The sequence below is a fragment of the Cebus imitator genome, unplaced genomic scaffold, assembly GCF_001604975.1.
Source record: "Cebus imitator isolate Cc_AM_T3 unplaced genomic scaffold, Cebus_imitator-1.0 Scaffold60, whole genome shotgun sequence".
Classification (NCBI taxonomy): Eukaryota; Metazoa; Chordata; class Mammalia; order Primates; family Cebidae; genus Cebus; species Cebus imitator.
Window position 1 is genome coordinate 8,643,167 of NW_016107375.1, and position 23,788 is coordinate 8,666,954.

At 33.6% G+C, this 23,788-nt stretch overlaps 1 protein-coding gene across 1 annotated transcript in view; it reads left to right on the forward strand.

The window, feature by feature from the left end:
- RIT2 (Ras like without CAAX 2) overlaps positions 1–23,788 on the forward strand; it is a 377,829-nt gene that overhangs the window by 187,088 nt on the left and 166,953 nt on the right. Inside the window, exon 4 of the mRNA XM_017529725.2 lies at positions 9,197–9,388. Within this exon, the coding sequence (XP_017385214.1) occupies positions 9,197–9,388 (192 nt within the window). The remainder of the gene's footprint in view (positions 1–9,196; positions 9,389–23,788) is intronic.

Sequence of the window (23,788 nt, forward strand, 5' to 3'; positions counted from 1 at the left end):
CTCACTCACTATCATGCAAACAGCATGGAGATAACCGTCTCCATGATTCAATTACCTCTCACTAGGTCCCTTCTAGGATGTAGGGATTATGAGGACTACAATTCAAGATGAGATTTGAGCCGGGACACAGCCAAACCATTTCATAAGGTTACAAATGTATTTTAAGAAGAAAGGTATTCATTAACTTGAGAACAAAAACTTTGCTTATTTTCCTTGTACAGACATATAAATTTTAAAACTTTTTCCTCCCAATTTTCTTAAAAGATTTATCTAGAATGATGTACCTTATTAGTACTCACAAACTCCTTCACTGTTAGAAGCTTGCTTATTATGACTGTGTTCCAGAATACATATATTATAGAATTAGCACATCAAAGTATTTTTCTAAATGGCATTTATTTGTTCAAATGGCAGCAGTTTAATTGAATTTTTAATGTTAAAATTCTACCAAGCAATATAAGTGTTAAACACAATTTAAGCATAGGTGTTGACCTCTAAAATGTTTAAAATTTGCTTGGTGACACAAATATAATTCCTTGAATAAAAATAAGATGTAATTAATTGCTAATTTTTTAAGTTCATAAGTGATAAAAGTATACAAAAAACAATTCTCAATAAAGGCTGGGTTTCTTAGGTATAAATCCATAAGAAAAAAAAAAAAGAAGAATGTAATTGACTAAGAAGCATGTATAGGACTCACGTCACTGCAAAGGAAAAAAAGCTACCCATGCAATATAGAAGGGATTAGAAAACTGGACTTTCTGAGCTGGCTATGTTTTAATTAGCTATGAGAAAATGATGTCATCACTACCTTCTGAGCTCTGATTTTCTCATCTGCAAATTAAAATCTTTGCATCTGATAATCACTAAATTCTCTATTAGCTAGAAAAGGTTCAAGTATGCGGAATAGTTTGCATGAAGGGACAATGATAAGAGAGACAAGTTATATGATCAAGCCATGAGAGAAGTGACCCCATTAGAGAGGACATATTAAATATTAACTGGAGATAAAGCTTGATTTGTAGCATGATATCAGATTATATAGGGTTTTAAAATCAGGCTGATGAGTATAGATTTGATGTGAAAGTAAATGTGTACCCACTGGACCTTTGGAGACAGAAGAGCTGCAGAATAAATGCAGTACTTAACAAAGAGTAATTAGATAGTGAAATGGATGGATTTTCCCCCACTGATGGATTGGAAAAGGGAGACCCTGGGGTTAGAGAAGCCATTCATGAGGTATAACTAAGCTGGATGATGAAGTATATCCAGAATTTTATGATGGTCGAGAAGCAATCTCTTCCTGGTTGTACTTCTGATGTTATAGAGGACAAACATCTGCTCCAGTAATCACTTTCCTCATTTGTATGATGAGGGAGTGCTGGCCTCTCAATATAACTCTACAATTTTATAATTATCTGGAGACAAATTATTCTTCATATTGCAAAACAAAATCATTTGGTTTTTACCAAAGAAGAAACCAAATAGTAATTTATTTTTTATTCAATATTTGAAAATATGAATTTCATTGTGGATGGTGAAACTTTTTTAGAGAAAGCATATGTGTGTGCATGAGTCCCATATTATTTTTCTTATTTATAGTAGTATCGTATCATGTACTCTAAATCAATTAGCAACTGCAATTTTGTCATGTGGATTTTCTTATTTCACTATTTTTGTTGAGATCATCCCTTCAGTGTCACGTTGGGGATGACTGAACTACAGTAGATGAAATCGTTTCACAACACAGTTATGCCAGCTTCTTTCAAGATGCATTCTATAGGTCTTATCAGCAGGAAAACAGCTCCCAGTATGAGTGACCTCCAGGATAAACAGGAAGCCAGCTGTGATTGGAAATATCTTTTAGTGGATTTGTACAACCCAGAGGCAGTCACGAAACTTTAAGTCTTTGACAAAATACAAGTCAAATAGAAGGAGGAAAGGCAAACAGGCTTCTATGGGAAAGACATTTTGGTGCAAAATTTAATCCAAAGACAGTAAGGTTCTTCTTTCCTCCTCCCATTTTAGCATAAGACAAATGACTAATGCTAGAGAACAAAATAAGGAACATGAACTTGATTTTTAATTGCTGTGGATTTCAGTGAGCTATAGGTTTATCTGAAAGTTAAACTAGGCCTGGCTTGACATGTATAGGAATGAATAAGTAACTAAAAGGTTTATCCTTTTAGTTTAAGGGTTTGATTCACTTTATCTTCATCTCCAGCCTCCAATCCTCACTCCCCTTAAAGTGTATATCATCTAGGGAATAGTAACATATTTAAAAACATTTAGCTTAAAGTAAGTAATTAACCAAATGATAATATAATTATCTTTTGGGCTTTGATCCAGGCACTGTCCCTAGTGCTTTGGAGAATATGATGCTCTGGTAGGTTAGAGTCTAGTGATGAGAATGAGAGTAAAACACTTGTAATTATAATAAAAGACAGAGGCATAAGTGCTAAAATCTGAGGATAGTTCTGTACTGAGCATGCCTGGCAAAAGAGAACAAAACTAGAAGAAATCTGTCAAAAAGCATTTTTATAAAATCTCCTTCAAAATAGATAAAATACTTCAAATGGAGGCAAAGTTCCAGCTCTCAAAAAGAAGGGACAAAAAGTATTTGTCCGCCAACACTGATCCAGACTAATTGATTTGTATCTTACTTCCAGTTCACATATTCAATTCCCCCTGAGTCTGTCACAACTACCCCATTTAGATTCTAACCTTTCTCCTAAGCCATATTTCCACTTATCTGTGGATAGTTCATTCCATTTGGATATCTAGTATTAACTCTAACCAGACAAGTAGATCTCTGTATGGGACGTGATGGCCCTTAAGTTATTTACTTTGTAAATCAGCTCATCTCTGTCATTAAAAATATCAGATCCAGGGCTACAAAAACTGGAATTTAATTATTTCCTTTTCTTGCCTGTTTCTGTAGCATCTTTTCCCATTTTAAGGGTCTGTTTCAGTCTGTCACCATATACCCTCAGTCTTGCCACAACTCCACATCTCTGAACTCCTGGAACATTCATCCTTGTGCAGGCCTTTGTTCCTCACTGGAGTTACCATGCTTCAGTAGTGACTTGACTTCTGAACAGAATTGCCACCTGTACACGGAGTCTTCTTTGGAGTTCCCCTCACATATGCTCCTGGCTGTTATTTTGTGCTAATCCCATTGCAATGGGACTGACTTCATGAGCTAGCAATTGCTGCCGTTGCCCAGGGTCCCAGACCCAGAAGGGCATTGCAATTGTTTTAACGTTTTACTCTTGCTGTCTTGAAATTCTTAATAATTTTTGGACAAGTAGCCCCACATTTTCACTTTGCATTGGGATCTACAAATTATGCAGCTTTTTCTGTATCACAACATTAATGTTTATTCACATTGTATTTAGTTAAGAGTTTTTCCAGGAACTGTCATTATAGTTGGATTCCAATTACCCTTCAAGCCTTCAATGGCAATGCCAACATCAGAATCGAGTTTTTCCTAGTTTTTCAGGAACTAAAATATAAGGATTTTAAACATCATTTTCAATTATTACACCCTAATCATTTTCTACAGAATAATTTTCTATTATCTTGCTTGAAGATTCTATCAGTATTATTGAGCATGTCTATGAAATGTTTGGCAAGGCTTACGTTGAAAACCACAATCACAAATTAGTTTTAAAGAACCTGGTACTGCAGATCTAGTTGGTTTGACATTGAAGATGTTGTCCCTTATCTCAACACCCAGAAGAGAAATTGCCTTCAGCTCTCAGTGCTTAGGGGAGATATGTGTCAAATTAATATGTTGTTATTGATGACAAAAGTGATATAATTGATCATGTTTTCATTGTAGCTTGGGTTGTTTAGATATTCATAGTCAAACTGTAAATAAAACTCTGTCTCCTCACTCTGTCCTGGCTCTGATGCTCTAATTTTTATTTATCTTTCTTATATGTATCTATCCATAATTTTGCTTTATTATATGTATTCATTTTAGCAATCTCAAATCTTACATGCCTATCATATGTAAGTGCTCAATAAATATTTTATGAATGAGTTAGGTACAATACAGGCAGTATTCCATGATAAAATGCATTCCTAAAAATATGCGTCAAATACCAAAAAACAAATGATAGGTTATCTTCTCCGAAAACTGTAAAATAGTATTTGTTAATTATATTTTGACTTTTAGGCACAATCTTTGACTTCATATTATTGGCATTTATAAATGCTCTTTGTTCATTTTCATTTCAATTGACATAACCAGTTTGAGGCATCAGATTTGACACTGAGAAACCACCACCCTTACGTATTGCAATCTTGTGCTTTGCAAAAATTATAGTAAATTTATGATACCTAGACTTTAATCATTTATAAGTTTTTCTATTCTGCTTCCATTAAAAAGATGCAAACAAAAGAAACAATCACATGATTCTGTGCTATGGCACCCTCCAAAAACTCAACTATTGAAGGGTAAGCAGGTCCTAGATAATCAACTGCTATGCAAATGATAAATCTGGACTATAAAAGTCCATTTAAAAGTGACAATACATAACCTTAGGAAGTGAGGTTACCTAAAAGTTGAGGATCTCTGTACAAATAATGCATTTAAGGAAGAATATCTTATTCCCTCACCTACTCCTCTTTTCTTTCCTTCTGAAAACTGTTCTTGTCCTTTTCTGAACGCCAGGTTTATTTAGATCTTAATTATTATTTATTTGTTTTATCTTGGCTTGGTTATGTTTCCCAAACCCAGACAAGTTCAGACTTTTTTCTTTTTCTTTTCATGCCCTACCACTTGGTATAGTTTTAGCTATATGACTGACTGACTTTTCAATTTACTTCTTTTCATAAGGCTAACAAATTTGATATGGACATGTGTTTTTTTTTAAAGAGATGGCCAAAAGGGATTCAGGTCAGTATAGGTAATGCTATCTGTGTGCCATTACTGGGGGGTGGTTAAAAAGCTGGTCCAAATATAGTGCTAGTACATTTCAAATATAGTGAGATATTCATGTCTTTGTAGTATTGCTACTTGAATGCAACAGAGAGCTGGTCCAGTTCCAACATTTCCTATTATCTGCTTAAATTCCTTACTCTGCTAATCAAGAAGTTGAAATATGAAATTCATCAAAAATTCTTTATTCAATTTCAGAATATATAAAAATTATCACACGATTTTAATGTAAGAAAGTATATCAAAGGCAACTGATCAAACTGAAATGTTGTATTCAGAATAACTGAAAATATTAGAATTGCTTATATTTTTAGCATTTTATACAGAGAGTCTGCTTCATAGATATGTTGCTATTTATAGATAGCAAATGAAATCTAGTAATGTTCCTGAATAATTAATCAACAAGTTTCATTTATAGCAAGAAGCAAATGAAGAAGGTATTAACATTCAGGATACACCAAACAGAAAGCATAGGGATCTTTAATTCATGGGTAAATGAAGATGGAAGCAACATGTTGAATACTGCATTTTTTCTTTTAAATTGATTTCCGTATTGTATATTATTGATACATAGTAAAGAGATTTCGCTCAATTCTCGAGTCCCATCAACCTCTACTACATCTTTAGTCACACACACACACACCCAGAAACATGCACACATATTGTATAAAGAGTTGGCATGGAAAAGGTCATCAAAGAGAAAATATTCTCCCCATTAGTTATGATAGCTTCACTACATATGTTTTATTGGTGGAAACATTTTCTGTTTGGGAAAAAAAGGTTAATACTTTTCTGATTAAGCTTATATAAAAAACACGGCCACATTTATATTTAATGCATCTAAACAAGGATTTCATGCATCTTAAAGAGGATTTCTATTCTGCTGGATTTGTACCAGAGATAATAATAGGCTTAATTTGTATCTTATTTTAAAAATTCATCAAAGTATTTTCACACCTCTTCTCTGATTTGAGCCTTTCTACTGCCTTGTAAGACTGGTTAAGTGTGTGTCCTAATCCATCTTTAACAAAGGAGAAAATTGAGGCACAGAGAGTTCATGTGACATGTCAGAGACATGCTTTAAGTAAATAACAGTCCTAGATAGAGGTCATGTACTATGACTCTCTTTGCTTCCAGATTACAAAGACCACTCTTGACCATAAATGCATGTTCATACAGAGAGGTGTGAAGCAAAAATCATCCAAATTTTAAAGATGTGTGCTGGAACTTCATACCTGGAGATTTCTTCCAATTTAGACCGGATGTGATTCCTTGACATACCTATTTTTAATGTGATATGTATATGACTTTGAATCTGGTTAGCAAGCACTATTGGACCTTTAGTCATTCAATCATCCAATATTTTTCTCTGTGAATTTTGCCTTTCTGTAAGTTGCTTGTCTTCATAACAGGTTGTTCCACTTTATTAAATTTGCTAGTCATTTCTTTATGGTATATTTTTGTTGAAGTAGTCAAATGCATTGCTCTTTTTCTTATGTATCACATAGAAATATCTTCCCTCAGTTCAAATTTTTAAAAATCTACAATTGAATAACAAGTAGAACCAACCCCCTTTAAAGAAAACTACGACATTCTTCTCAACAAAGTAAAAATCAATATGTAGAAGACAATATCTAAATGAATATAAAACATAGGACATGCTGAACATAACACATAAATAATGCAAATAAAAGGAACATCATGTTTCAATTCTACAATTTATAAACATAGAACAATTTTATAAGCAGCATTGTTGAAAATGAAGAGAAATGTTCATATTTATATTACATTGGAGAAAGTATTGTTGATACAATGTCTTTGGCATTGAAATTGGCAATATTTCTCAAAAGCAAAATGTATGTTCTTTTTGGTCTAGAAATACTGTTTCTCAGGTAGAGATAAATCAGTGCAATGTGAATGTTTAAGCCTATATATCACAGACTTGTTTATAATTAGAATAAAAGGAGGCCATCTAAATGCCTTTCATAGATAAGTAGCTAAATAAATTATGGTACATGTATTAAAAATTATGATGCCTCTATAAAAAAGAAGCGCTATTTATATATCCTTATATAGAATAGTTTTCATTGTATATTAGGGCTATTATAATTAAAGGTATATATTATGTTCCTCATTGAATTTAGAAAGATGTATAAAGGAAGAAGGAATACGTATAAGCTTGTATTTATACAGACAATAGTGTAAAGTTAAATAAATTATTAGCTGATGCATTTGAAAAGGAAAACTAGAAGCTCGAGGTGGTTAGAAAATTAAATTTGTACTATATACATCTGTACCATTTAAATATTTTACTAATATCTTTGTTAATTTTCTAAAAGGACCAGATGATTGAAAATCAAAAACTTTAGTACTGAAAATAGTTGAAAAATAGAATAAACTTTAAATTGTTAAATAGACCTTTTCCGATTTAGTTTGCATTTTTGTTATTTGAATCATATGCAACTGATATAACAGATCTAGTTATGTTTTTAAAGATCAAATATATTTCTAGGATGATCCTATCATTTCTTTTCCAAAGAAAAATATAAGTTTGAGAATCTCTATCATTTTCAGTTCATACTTCTCTAATTGATCCCTGCCAATTATGGGGTCCTGATTGAGATATAGAGTTTCAAAATCAGAGTATGTCAGAACTGTGAGGGACCCCAGATATTTTATTACCCAATCTTGGTTTGGGAATGAAACATGGATCCAATAGAGTATTTTTTCTCCAAAATTAGTACATTTCACTCACATAGTGAAATTTAGGATTGAGTTAAAATAAAATTTAATGCTAAGTAATTTGAGACAGAGTCAGGAAATAGGAGTTTTTGAACCAACTATATATCAGGTTGCTGTCTGTCCTTGGACAAATCTCTTGCCCTCGCTGTGATCCAGTTCTTGCAACTTAGAAATGATTGCTTAAAGTCAGTGCAAAGCCTGTTTGCATTTAGTCCATATTTACTGAAATGATTGGTGAAATTCATTTATCAACTCAGGAATTTACTAACTTTATCAGTCTCTGAATTTGCAAGAACCCTTGTTTTCCAAAGTTTCTGGATCTACATAAATGCTTCCGTCTTTCAAGCTATCTTAAATCAAATGAATATTTATTTAAAAAATCCTCCAAGCAGGACATTTTATGAGTTCTTATAAACATTTTCCTAGGTAAATAAGTCACATTTTCTCAAGTTCTTCAAACACAGTGAAAACCCACCTAAAATATTCTTTCTTTGATTACTTATAGCACCAATTGTCCAAGTTGCAATATGCTGTTTTTTCATTGCTTATTCCACAGAGGTTAAGTTTTATATTTTCCACTGCTTGTATCTAATTAGCCCTTGTCATTATAACAGTAGTTTCAGCATAAGAGTGAGCGAAAACAGATATTTTAGACTTAAAGGAACTTTCCAAATTGTAATTCAGACCAAATATTGAATTTTCAGTCACTGAGAAGTAGTAGTTGAGGTAGGAAGCAAGATGGAAAGCTGATAAAGGGGTATCTCTAAGGTTGGGGCTTTTATACCACCTGGACTATAATCTTACCCTCCTCTGCGGGGAGAGAAGATGAAAAAGTCAGCAGAATGTAGAAACTGACCCATCCCTCAGCAATCCAGATCCTTCTGTATATGCACCTTCAAGAGACAAATCTGATACGCAAACATATAACTGGATCTGGAATTACTGATGCTAATAACTTTTTCTGTTCACAAGGAAAACCAAGGTCTAACTCTAATTCATTTTCATATTTTTGAAAATAAAAATGAAAAATTTATTCTCCCAGGTTCCTTGGCATATCTTTGGCAAATCACCTATACAAACTTACTTTCATTTGCAAAGTGAAGCCAACTTCCTTAGATTATACATTTTTTTTCTTCACTGTTTCTAGAAAAGAAAACGGTTTCAATAAATTGAAAGAGAAAATATCTGAAATATGTAATTTAAAGAATATCTAGACTGGGTCCAAATAAATTTAATGCTTGGAGCATACACATTTAGATTCATTTTCTTAAAGTGAGGTCATTACAGATTTAAAAAAATATGTCATCTTTATATAGTGCCTAAGAGTTCATGAGTTAAAAATTGCTATTTAATATGTCTTTCTAAGATCTCTTAAATGAAATCGCCTATGATTAAATATCAATATTCTTAATAGTTTAAAACATTCAAATTTTATAATGATTACATTTAGAACCCATATTAATTAGCTATATCCGAAGCCTATAACTAAATTTTATTTTCCTGCAGGCAGAATTCACAGCCATGCGGGAGCAGTACATGCGGGGTGGGGAAGGCTTCATCATCTGCTACTCCGTCACTGACCGTCAATCATTTCAGGAGGCTGCCAAGTTTAAAGAACTCATTTTTCAGGTCCGCCACACCTATGAAATTCCCCTGGTGCTGGTGGGTAACAAAATTGACCTGGAACAGTTCCGCCAGGTGAGTGCCAATTTTATCTAGTAGCTTCTGTCTTTTGCTCTGAGGATGCATAGTACAAAATATGGCTGCTTTCCAAGGTTCACATTGAGAATTATGAGAAAGAAATGATGCATATGATTTTTCTAACAAATCATAGTGGTCCCATGGTAAATTGTGTTGGCCACTACAATATATTTCACCATATATGCTATTTTTCAAAGAGTCCTTACTAATGCCCCATCTCCTAGGATCTGGGGTTATATGCTGAAATAAAGTAGAAATGATTCTTGTTGACTTCTGAAGTGTGGCCTTAAGAGTTCTGAAGATTGTACATGACTTGGATTGTACAAAGTAACATTACTGAGAAATGTCATGCAAATCAAAATTTTGTAAATCTAATTCTCTAAATTGAGTTGCTTCGATATAAATTGAGTTGCTTTATCTTTATTTTTATTGACCTTAAATTTGAACTGGCTTTTAATAGTTCATGTTCTTCCAGTTAATGATTTATTTCTAGCCTATTTAAAGTAGTCAACTAGTAAAACCTTTTGCTAATGTAGGAATCATGAAAGAAAATAGTTGTCTCCTATGTTAAGGATATTATAAATATGGATTTTAACACCTAATACATATTAAGTTTTCTTAAATTGAAAAGATCTTATGTAGGGTTCATGTGCACAAGTTGATTCTTAATGGGAAAAGTATTTCTATGATTTAGTGCAATGCATTTTTGTGGTGAGATTTTTATACATTTTGCTTGAGAATCTAAGCATATTAAAGTGGCAGCTAATTATTGTTTTAGGAGCTATAATATTTGTTCATCTCTTCTGCACCTGTTCTACTGCCTTACTTTGCTGTTTCCATTTCTCCAAAGACATGCTCAGCATGATATGGTTGCATTTCTATGGGTTAATCACTCAAGTTTATCTCGTCAGTTAAACATGAATCTATTCTTAAATACTTGGCAGTTGGAGGCTTAGTAGCTGAAACTTTCCTATACTTATCTGAAAAGTGCAAGTGCTTTACTTTTCTTATGGCTCCTAGGAACTATTATGACAAAGCACACTCAATGTATCAGGTGATCACATGACCATTTTTGTTGCACTTCTAAGAATTCCTGGAAAACAAAAAACCTCTGGTGGGGTTTCAGTTAGGAAAGCTGTAAGTGACTCTGAAAAGCTAGTGAATTTGAAAACATTCTGAAAACTTTTTCAGGCCAAAATTAACTAAATTTTCTCTATAGTGATTGCTCTTCATGACTCCAAAGCCGGCTGACATTTACTTCTCCCTCACTCTCCAGACCCTGTCTTACCAGGCTCAAAGGTGATCTTTCAGGTCTCACAAAGGCATGTTTATCAGAACCCCATCTCAGCCTGGATAATTAGCTGCTCCTTTTAGATTAGCAGTGAAATGAATCACAATGATCACAAATGTCACTGAAATAAAAACTCAGGAAAATATATTAAGTTGAGTAACTGTGCAGATTCGACAGTCTTTTCCTTATAGATAAAAGCAAGTACTGTAAACAAGATAGTCACAGCAAGTGCAAAAACCAGGAAAACGCAAATTGCAATCTTTGTAAAACTGTCCATGTACCACTGTCTCCAATAATGAAGTGTTGATGTATAAATTTGGCTTCTGGCTGAGGTTGTGATAGAAATAATTATTCTTAAAACTGCAGAGTGGTTCTTCCTTAGCAAAATGATTTTAATTCATACTTTATTTTAATATTGTAACTGCCCTATGTAGTTGTAAGCCAAGCATTTGAAGAATGAGGACATCTGACAAATGAATATATTGATAGAAACTGACTTTACTCAACTATTGCAGCTAGTGACAAAATTAAGACTAAAACGCTATCACATTATACTCTATTTGTTCCTCAGTATTTGAAAGTTAGGTTTCTGTTCCTTCATGTGAAAAAAAAAAAAACAAAAAGAAAAATAATGCTCATTTATACGTGGTTTGCAGCTCAAAGGAATTCTGTGAGGATTCCTAGTGTAATAAAGTTAAACTCTCAAAGATGAAATTATGCTGCTGCTATTGTTTAGTGGTGAGAGGCAAAGAAGTAGGATTATCACTAAGCAACTCTTATTCCTTATCAGCTCACACTAAAAGAGTTTGGAAGGAAAGAATCCTGATACTTAAAGCTGCCTCTTTTCATATTTGGAAAGATTAGGTTCCTATATTCTCAATGCATTTGGGGAAATCCCAAAGCTCTTTCTAAAAAAGATAAAAAATAAATAAAAATACAACGAATGTTAGTGTACTATGTGTTTATCGTTATTCACCTCCTTGAGCTAAAATGTAGAAGGACTTAAAGAATAATATTTAATCTGTGAAAAATATTCATTTCTATGATGATGATACTAATGATATATTTAGTATTTTCAAGGCTCTGTGCTGGGCACATTACACACATTATTTTATTTAATCCTCACCACAAGACCATGAAGTAGGCTCCTTTATACCTATTTACATGAGTCAACTGAACCTCTAATACATTCAATAACTTGTTCAAGGTCACACAGCTAGTTAGAGTTGACAGATAAAACTCAGTGTGTTCTGACTTAAAATCTCAGTGTGTCCTATGGTTGGCCTACAAACAATTGTCATTTTATCATGAATTTATTTTTTATGTCAGCTTCTAGATCATAGCGTGCTTCTCAGAGCAATAGCATCTAATAGACAAGGAGGAACAGGAAGAATCAGGATGATAATTCTTTGGGTGTGGTATGGGATGTTCCAGGCCATGGAAAAGCCAGGAATAGCCCCGAGTTGGCTTCCTTACCCTTTTGGTGTGAGGAAAAATCAAAATAAGGAAATAGGGTTCAAAACTACTGGAAAACTCTTTTATAACAGCCAAAAAATTCTGTCCAAAGCTTATCCAGACTATCCTAAAGCCTGTCTTGGCGGAGCACCATGGCTCATGCCTATAATACTAACACTTTGGGAGGCCAAGGCAGAAAGATCTCTTAAGTTCAAGACTTCCAGACCAACCTGGCCAAAATGGCAAAACCCATCTCTCCTTAAAAACAAAAATTAGCAGGGCATAGTGGCGGGCACCTATAATTCCAGGTATTCAGGAGGTTGAGGCATAAGCATCACTTGAACCCGGGAGATGGAAACTGCAGTGAGCAGAGATTGCACTACTATACTCCATCTGGGCAATGGAGCGAGACTATTCTGTATTAAAAAGAAAATGTCTCTTTTAATTTCTGATCAGCATTAGGTTCTTGAGCTTCCATGGTCTTTGTCCCTATTTATGCAAGCTTCTGTCTTCCTGCTGGAGAGTAGAAGGAGATAATCCCTGATTTCTCTTTTTGCAAAACCCAGACAAGCTGTGAAAAGTAGAAATAGTCTATGAATGAAATAAGTTTCAGGGATATGGGAGCTAGATTAGAAAGTTTTACGTAAATTGTAGACCTCTAACGGTTTTATCCTAAAGATATCCTGAAGATAGATAAACCTCTTGGCCCAAACATCCGAATTGCATCTTAATTCTCAGCTTTAGGCCTTGAAACTCCGCTTCCCGCAGTCTACATAACTCTTGAAGTACTGAGTTGAAATCGTGAAAGGCCTTTATTTATTCTTTAGTGAGATATCTAATTAAATAAATTCAGTTTCATTTCTTTACTGAGAGGGGTATTTGGAATTGTGAGAATTAGAAATTACTGGATTAAGAAAAGCATAACATCTGTTTAGAGTTATAGCAAGCATCTACTTATCTTTGGACAGTGGTGATAGCTTTGGAATATAGTAAAGGAATGAGTAATCCAGTCCCAGTCCTCAAGAACTTTTCCATTCTCCTCAGGATCTATGCAAATGATGTAGGGAGAAAACTCTACTAAACAATGCAATTAAATGTTGAATAATATGGCACAATCTATAAGTGCAATAGTTTTTGAAAACCAGGAAAGACCCATGTGGGTAGCACATTTGAAGAATCAAGATGCTGAATGAATGGATGTCTTGACCAAATAGGAAAAATAAGGTGAATGGTGTCATTCTTTCAGGAAGAACTAGAAATACTCAATCTAGGGAGGAAGAAAGAAACCTAGGGTCTTAAGAGTGTACACAAGCAGTAGAGTGATCAGTGGGAAACTTGGAAGGTCAGTCTGCCTAGTACACACATATCAAGTATCCTAAGCATAATTTCATAGATAGTTTCTCTCTTGAAGACACATTTAATCAAAGACAAAACATAAATATGTACCAGAACATATTGGATATGGTATAATGCAGTAATTAATTGCAAATACGACTCAAACTTAAAAAATAAAAGAGTATTGATTCTTTATCTTTCATTGTCAGTGGACTGAAAAATTTATGTAAATGTATTTTCTAAATGATAAAAGCTTATTTTTTCGAAGGGAAAAAAAGGTTCAGTAATTTACTGATTATTTTGAGATACATACTCAAATTCAACTAATGATTAATTATCCCTATTTATCTTTTCCATAGTATTTTGTAATGTTATTTAATTAAATAAATGTGAATATATTAACTTCAATTGAGACAGGAAACAAAACAAAGATTAGAGTTTTACATGATTTATTCAAACTGGTTGGTTGTAGAACTGGAATTTGAGTTTTCTTAGCATATATATATATATGTTTTCACTATTGTCATGTATTTCATTTGATTAATTTTCCCAATGGGTAACAAGCACTCTTTTAGAATCTGGGAGCACACAGATGAACTTGACAGTGAAAATCTCTATATGTAATATTGTGAAGTTACAGTGGAGGAGACAGACAATGAACAATTTGAGTATGGGTATGTGTATTCTACGTGTACAATGCAAAACTAAAATTATACACATTTAAGTATGTATGCACACATACACACATGTGTACACAATTCTGAGTAGTGAAAAGAGCAAAGAAGATAAATGAAGCAAGGGAAGGGGTTGGCATATGGAGTGTAAGAGTAAGAGCTGTATTTTCTCTAGGGTGATCGAGATAGAGTCTCTATAAAGATGGCAGTGATCACAACTCAGGAGTGTGGGGAGGATTTGGATGAAGAGTATTCCAGACAGAACCAACAGCATTTATAAAATCTTCACGGTTGGATTTAGCTTAGCAGGTTTGAGAGCCATAATAGCTGGTCAGGAGACAAGGTCAGGTTATATAAAGCCTCAAAGTTCTTTGGTAAGGATTTGGATTTAAGTGTGAACAATTGTTTAAAACATTTGAACAGAATTATGGTATGAATATGCTTCTATTTAGTCAGCCTTGCTGTTGGGTGGAGCAACAATGAAACAACGAGATGCGTTTGGTGGCTCTTTCATCAGGATGAGAAATGATAGTAGCTTGAGTGAAAGGGATAGCGCTGACTGTTCATGAATTCCATACTCATACCGCACACTGACAGGATGGCAGGTGACAGGATTACAGTGAGGTTTAGAGACCTTTCATGTAGCAACATATTCTGCTACATTCATCAGTGGCACCTAGGGTCATTACTACATTATCATGCAATTCACTGGGTGTCCGTGATGGAGTCCTGATGACATTGTTAAGAAATGTAGTCAACATACAGAAACTAACAGATTATGTGATTGAAAGAATCAGATAGTCCTGGGTTTGAATTGTTACGCAGATGATTACTCTGTTCTTGGACAAATCAGTGGCAGACGTAAGATATGTACCTAAGTTCTTCAGAGAAGTACTTCCTGCCCAGCACAGGGGTAGGAAGATATAAATTCATAGATAGCTTCCAGCCACTAAGTGCTTAAAAGGTCAGCCTCAGCTACATAGTCTCATTTTGCAGTCTCATTTCCAATTGGGTGTGGGCATACATTTCCAGCCATTTCAGCCCAGTGTGAAATACTGACAGGCAAATTTTGCTTGAGAGCCCCCCACTAGTTTGGTAAAGACTCTGTTGGGGTTGCATGAACATTCAACTTCTCCCTCTGCTTACCTGCTTCCTTCTCCTTCCTTTCACAAATGTTGATTCCTAATAAACATCTTGCAGTCCAGACTGTCTCTGTGTCTACTTCTGTAAAATGGAATGATAATAACTCCATCGTAGTTTTTTGGGTGGAGCAGATGATATAATGTCAGTAGGTTATCTAGCACAGTGTGTGGCACAGAGTAGTGACTCAATAAAATACTGGGTGCTACTATCTTCATCCCTCATCTAGATTATTACAATAGTCTTTGGATTATTATTATATTATTCTTCTAATATTATTCTTTCTTACAAATTAGAAACTGGCTAATCAAGTACATACGAATTGTGTGAAAGCTAAGAGTAATTAATGTGGGTGAAGGCCTGGGGAGCTTTCTGATATACACTTCAGCATATGGATTTTGCAAGATCGATTTTGAAATTATTTCCCAACTTTTCAGCTGTCAAAGTAGCAATTCTTTAATAACTAAAATCTGCCTCGGAGAGCTTTGAAGAAATTATTGCATAGTATCTGAGCTAAATAAAGGCAAGTAATTTGCAGATAGACAATAGGCACATACAAAAGATTCCTGGCCATTACAGAAAAGCTAAACTATGTTTTAAATTTATGGAAAAACTCATCTTGGATGAGAACTGTAGTTCTGGTCTGGTTGACCCCAAATCAGAAGAGATAGTACCACCTGCGAACTTCATTAGAAATACAAATTATTCAGGCCCCATCCTAGTTCTGGTAAATCAGAAACTCTGTGGGTAGGCACAGCAATCTATTTTAACAAATTATCTGGGTGATTCTAGAGTACAGTATGCTAAAGTTAGAGAGCCAGTGGGCTGAATATAAAATGAAGTACATGAAGGATAATTTTATTTCAAATCACTGACAGTATAGAACCAAAAAGTGTTTTAAAGGCCTTAACTAAAATATTTGAGACCTAAAAGAAAAAATATATATATATACACGTACACTGTAATAGATACCTAATAATACAGGTATATATATATTATATATGCACATATATACAAGTATATGTATGTGTGTGTGTATATATATATATATACTTGCATATATACAAATGTTTGTAAAATAATTTTAAAATAAAAATTAATGCTTATATTAAAAACAATCATATTGAAAGTGTTACAGATTCAATCTAGTTTCCCAGGCAAATTTGTCATTTAGAAAAATCTAAATTTCACTGTTTATGTTGCACATCTATACCTAAATAGACTTCCACTTGATAGTTTCCTGTTTCATTGGAAGAAAGCTTGTGTCTCCTCAGATTGAACTGACATTGTAACTGTTTGCCTCCCCTCTTGATTTAAATTGTCTTACACTGAATTGTTTGGTTTTCATGGATCATTGACTGCGTTTGTAAAATTGACAAGCCAGAAAAGTCTTTGGGAAATAAGCTTGTTTCTTCTAAGGAAAAGAATAAAGCAAAGCTGTTAAGGAATTGGACTGGTTCCTTGAAATGAAATCCAAAATTACAATACCACTCTTGACTGATCTTTTATAATTTTGAAAACCAATCACTTAAAAGAGATTCCAGAAAGAAAATAAATACTGAGTGGGTAAAGTTTTAAATTTTTTATTACCCTATCTATGATTTTAAGACTCTATGTCCTTTCCCAGGTATTGTTGCCTGCCCAAACCCTAACATTTGTGGAAAATTTCCCCAACTCTGGGCAGTTAGGCTTCTGACTGTACTCAATAATCAAGTGTATAGGGAGTGTGTGTGTGTATGTGTGTGTATAGTTATATATATTGATGTAGGTGCATTAGACAATTCAAGGAAATACTGTAAATTCAAAAGAATGATATCCATAGGTTGAATTACAAATACTCAGAATCAGGAGCACTAGCTGTGTGTTCATGAAGTGCTTTTTTTTTTTTTTTTTTTTTAAACTTTAACTCAACCACTTGCTTAGGAAATTACATAATCCAACTTTTAAAAATTATTTATTTATAAATAATTACAGATGCACAAGAAGTTACAAACAAACGTGTAAAAAAAAAACCCTGTGCATCCTTCTTTTAGCATTCTCAATGTTAACATCTTATGCAACTCTAGAATAATATGAAAAACAATAAACTGACATTGATTCAATACATAAAGTTCATTCAGATTTCATCGGTTATACGTGTACTCATGCATGTGTGTATGTGTATAATTTGATGTAATTCTGTCACACGTGTAGCCTGCTTAACCACCACCATAATCAAGATACCCAACTCTGCCATTACTCTGAGGCCTGTCGTGTTGTTCCTTGTGCATCTCCTTCCTATCCTACCCCTAACTCCTGGCAACTACTAGTCTACTACTGCATCTTTTATCTATGTATTTTATTTTTTGCTTAGTATATAAATAAAATGAGCTAGCATGCATCCTTTTGAGATTTTTTTTTCTATTCTGTATTATTTCCTGAATTACATCCAAGTTTTTGTTATCAGTAGTGTGTTTCTTTTTATTACTAAATAGCATTCAGATTTGGATGCATCACAATTTGTCTATTCACCCTTTCAGGAACATTTGCGTAACATACAGTTTGGTGCTATCATGAAGAAAGCTGCTATGGGCATTCATACACAAGTTCCTGTGTGAACATAAGCTTTTACTTCTGTGGAATAAATGGCCAAGAACACAGTTGCTAGATCTTATGATAAGTCCATTTTAGTTTTAAAAGGAAATGCCAAAGTATTTTCCAGAATGGCTCTATTATCTAATATTCTCACCCTTGCCAGCATTAGATGTTATCACCATTTTTCATTTTAGTCATTTTGATCAGCATATAGTGGTATCTCATTATGATTTTAATTTACATTAGTCTAATGATTAATAATATTGAACTTACCTGTAGAGGGCATTCAGATAGCAAATATATTCATCTTTTCATGAGTATATTTGCTATCCGAGTATCCTCTACAGGTAAGTATCTATGCATGATTCTGAACATTTTCTTTTTTTTTATTTACCTTTTTAATTGACAAGTAAAATTATATGTATCTATCAGGTACAACATGATGTTTTGTAAAATTATACATTGCGAAATGGCTAAATTGAACTACTTAACATATGCATTACCCAATATACTTATTTTTTTTGTGGTGAGAACACTTAAAATCTACTTAGTGATTTACAAGGAATTGCACATTGTTATTAACTGTAGCCACTATATTGTAGAATAGATCATTTGTCCTTATTACTCCTAACTAGCTGAAATGTTGTATCCTTTGACCATCCCGCCAACCTCTTCCTGCAGTCCCTCCTAACCACCCTTTACTCTTTCTATGAGTCCAAGTTGTTTAGATTCCATGTATAAGTGAAAATATGAAGTATGTCTTTCTGTGCCTGGCTTATTTTGCCAAACATAATGCTGATTTTCATTTTCATTATATTCATTGACCATTTATGCTTAGATTGTGTTTTTTTAAATTTGAGTTATGAGACTTGCATTTTCTAGATTCAAGGCCTTTTTAGATATGTGACTTGGAAATATTTGCTACTGGTCAGTAGTTTGTCTTTTAACAGGATCTCTTGAGTGAAAGTTTTAAATTTTAATGAACTCAATTTATTGATTTTTTTTCCGTCTTATGAATTATGGTTTTGGTACCAAATCTAAGAACACTGCCTAGTCATAGGTACCCAAGAGCTTTTGCTATGTAACTTTCTAAAAATTATATCATTTTATGTCTTACACTTATATCAATTATCCATTTTGAAAATTATTTTTTATATAAAGTGGCTTTTTTTTTGGCTGATGGATGTTTCATTGCTCCAGCATCATTTATTGAAAAGTGTTTTACTTCTTTATTGAAATGCTTTTACACCTTTATAAAAAATTAATTAGGCATATTCATGTGGAGCTATGTCTGCATGTTCTATTCTGTTCCTTTGATCCGTCTATCATTACTTCAGCTTCAGCAGATAGGGTCACAAACTTTGATCTGTGGCATCTCCTGGACACCTGTGTCAGTTGACAGCTCAGAGACTTTTACATAAACCTTAACATCAATAATTCCTCCTTCATTTTTCTTCTTTTTAAAACATATTTTGGTTGTTTTAATGCATTCTGTTTCTTTGTTATTTTACAGTAATTCTATGTTTACAAAGAACTTCAATGACATTTTGAAAGAAATTAAGTTAAGCCTATTGGTTATGTTGAATTGACATTTTTATTATGTTGTGTTTTCCAATCCGTTAATATGTTTCTACAAGTGTTTAGCTCTCCTTTGATTTCTTCATGAGCATTTTATAATTTTAATTATGCAAATATTATCGATGTTAGATTCATACCTATGTATATAATTTTCTTAGGAGTAATCGAAAATGGTATTATATTTTTGTTATTAAATTTTTATTTTCAATTATTCCTTATCTGTATGTTTAAATACAATTGCATTTTGTGTATTCATGTAGTATTTTGTAACCTTACTGAACACGAGAGAAACTCATTAGTTCTCAAAGTATTTTGTAGATTACTTGGGGTGTTCTATATAGACAAGCTTGCCATTTTCAAATAGTTTTTTCTTTCTTTCTTGTCTGTATATCTTTAATTTCCATTCCTTGCTTTTTTGCAATGGCTAGAATGTCCAGAATTATTTACATAAGTGTAAGGAAAGTGTAAGGAAAGACATCTTTGCCTTATGCCCAATCTTAGAGGCAAAGCATTCAATTTTTCACCATTAAAACATTTTCTATAGGTTTTTAAATAGATAGTCTTTATAAGTTTGAGGACATTCATCTGTATTCCTAATGTTCTAAAAGTGAATTTTGTTTTTATAAATGGGTATATAATATGGTTTTCTTATGGCAAATAATATTATAAATTTTTTTCTTAGCTTATTGAAATGATGGACTAATATATTTTGAATATTTAACCAGCCTCACATAGCTGGAATATATCACATTTTATCATAGTGCATTATTATATGCATATATTTTTCTATAATATTTTGGTAAAATTTTGTTAAGAATTATTTTCATTTAAGTTAATGAGATATACTGGTCTACAATTTTTACATTTCATGTGATCTCTATTGGGTTTGGGTATCAGTATAATACTGGCTTCCTAATATGAGTTACAATACTTTCTAATTCATATTATGGAAAGAAATTGTGTAAAATGTATGTCAATTCTTTATTGAATATTTGGTAAAAATTCCTAATGATACCATCTGGGCCTGGAAATTTCTTGGGCAGAAGCTGGTTTATTCCTTCCACCTTACTGAATTGATGAGTGTAAAGTTATTCATGATATTTCCTTGTAATCATTTTTAAAATTTATTTCAGTGAAAATTTTGTGTATATATATGGCATGTAACATAATGTTGTAAGATATGTATATATGGTAAAATGGTTGATAGAGTGAAACAAATTACCATATCCATCATCTAATGTAGTTGCCCATGGATCTGTTGAAATGTCTTCTATTTCTTTTCTGATTTTATGATTTAGGTCTTGTCTCATTTTATGTCTGTCAATTTTGCTAAAAGTTTAACAATTTTGTTGATTTTTTTAGATGAATTGGCTTTTAGTTTTATTAGTTTTCTATTTTCTTGTTTACAAATGCATTGATTTCTGATTTTATCTTTATTTTCTTCCTTCAGCTTGTTTTGAATTTGTTTTCTTTATATCTTTTTAAAAATAAATTTTGTCTTTATTCCCTTCTATGTAGTTTCCTCTTGATATTTCCTATTTAACTAATGCATTATTTAGAAGTATATTTTTAATTCCCAAGATTTTGAAAATGTTCCCTCTGAGTTTCTGTTGATCTACTGTTCTTCGATACATTGTGGTCAGAGAACGTACTCTGTGTGATTTTAATTTTTTAAAATTTGTTAAAGTTTGTTTTATGACCCATAATATAGTCTATCTTGGTGAATGTTCCATATAAGCTTCAAAAGAATATGTATTCTGCTGTCAATGGTTAGAGTGTTCTATAAATGTCAGTAGATTTTGTTGTTTAATGATGTTCTATTATTCTCTATCCTTGCTGTTTTTCTATCAATTGTTAAAAATGGGATCTTGAGGCCCATGTTATAATTATGGATTTCTTTCTCATTCTGCTGTATCGGTTTTTTATCTGTATATCTTGAAGTTCTGTTGTTTGGCCCAAACCATTTAGGATTGCTACATTTTTGGGAAATTAATCCATTTATTGTTTTGTAATATCCTTCATTGTGTGTAGAAATTTCATTTGCTTTTAAGTCTCCTTGATCTAGTGTTAGCATGGTTGCTCCTTTTAAAAATTAATATTTGCCTGATAAATCTTTTCTATCATTTTGCTTTCAACTTATCTAGGTCATAATGAAATAGCAGAGTTCCCTGATCCCCTTGTGGGACTCAACAGGGGTGTGGCTCCGCCACCATGTGTGAATCCCTTACTAGAGGGGGAGCAGGTGGATGGGCATGTGCAGGAACAAGGGAGAGTACTTTTGGCCTCCAGCCTCATGGTAGTGTCTAGGGGTGTGTCACAATTAATGCTTTTTTAGCAGTTGCTGTCCATAGATGGCTAAGTGTTAAACCAGCTCAGTGAAGAGTCAGATGACAGCCTTTTATACCCTGCCCTCTTGGTTCCTGGGTCCCTGTCCAGTGTCCAGGAAGAATCAGGTCACTCGGATTTGAAGGATGGTGAATGCAGGGATTTTATTGTGTGATGGAGGTGGCTTCAGTCAGATAGGTGGAGAGCTGGAAAGTGGATGGAGTAAAAGGATGATCATCCCATGGAGTTTGGCCATCCCCTGGCAATTTCTGCAACTATCCCCAGCTGAACTCCTCTCAACATTCAGATGCTCCTTCTCTTCTCTCCTTCTCTGCCTCACCACTCTGCCTCTCTGCTGCCTCTCTCCTCAGAGGAACACCACTCTGTTCCTCTGCTCATCTGCTCTTGGAGCCTGGGATTTGGGATTTATATAGGTACAGGATAGGGTAGTGTTGTGGGCCAAAAGGCAACATTTGAGCAGAAAAACAGGAATGCCTTTTCCCATTTAGGGCCGTGGGTTTCCAGGCTTGAGAGTGGGGCCTTTGCCAGGAAACCACCCTCTTCTACCCATTATTTCCCTGCCTCCTGTCTATATCAATAATTTTCAAAGCAAATTTCTTATAGCCCACATATAAGTGGGTGGTGGTTGTTAATTCCACTTTGTGAATCACTACCTTTTCATTGGTTTATTTAGATTGTTACAATTAAATAATTACCGATGGGTGAGTGCCTATGTCTGCATTTTTATTATTTATTTTCTGTTTTCACTTTCTCTTTCTCAATTTTCCATTGTTTGTGTGTATGTATCTTGGCCTAACTGGATAACGTGAAAAGATTTTTGTAATTCTGTTTTGATGTGTTTATGTTTTTCATTATAACTCTTTGTACAGTTTTCTTAGTAGTTGTCTGCTGGTATCAATGTGTTACCACTTCAAGTATGAAAACCTTTACTTCAATTTAGGCCCATTTAACTGCTTTCAGGTATAATTGTCTCAGTCATTTCCTTTGCATACATAGAGCACCATGTCAGATGGTGTTCACCTTTTACTCCAACCATAAAATATAATTTTAAACTCATGAGATGAAAGATGGTCCTATTATGTTCACTGCAATTTACACAAATTTTGTTCTTTACTTTCTAAAGATGCCAATCATCATCTTTTATAATTATCCCTTTTGTAATTAGAGTTTCCTTCAGCTATTCTGTTTTTTAAGAAAATAAATTGTTTTATTGCATTAGGGTGATTTGGTTTTTAGATTTGCAAAATATGAACTTGAAAACTGGAAGATTTTTGAATGTATTCCAACAATTTTGGGCGTGTAAGCAGGTTTTTGGTTATATGGTTATGTTCTTTAGTGGTGTTTTTAGTGTAACTGTCATCTGAGCAGAATACACTGTGACCAATGTGTACTCTTTTATCCCTCACCCCATTCCCAACAGTCCAGTCCCCGAGTCCCCAACATCCATTATATCACTCTTATGCCTTTGCATCCTCATAGCTTAGGTCTCACTTATAAGTGAGAATATATGATATTTGTTGTTTTATTCTTGAGTCACTTCACTTAGAATGATGGCCTCCAGCTCTGTCCAAGTTGATGCAAATGACATTATTTCATTCCTTTTTATGGCTGAGTAGTATTCCATGATGTACATAGACAACATCTTCTTTATCCACTCAGTCAATGGGCACTTGGTTTGGTTTCATATCCTTTCAACTGGCAATTGTGGTGCTATAAACATATATGTTTTTGTGTCTTTTTCATATAATGACTTCTTTTCCTTTAGATAGATACTCAATAGTGGGATTCCTGGATCAAATGGTAGTTCTAGTTTTTGTTCTTTAAGAAATGGCCTACTATTTCCCGTAGTAATTGTACTAATTTATTAAGATGGAGCAAAAGGAATTGTGGTTTAAAAAAAAATGACGGGCCGGGCACGGTGGCTCAAGCCTGTAATCCCAGCACTTTGGGAGGCCGAGGCGGGTGGATCACGAGGTCAAGAGATCGAGACCATCCTGGTCAACA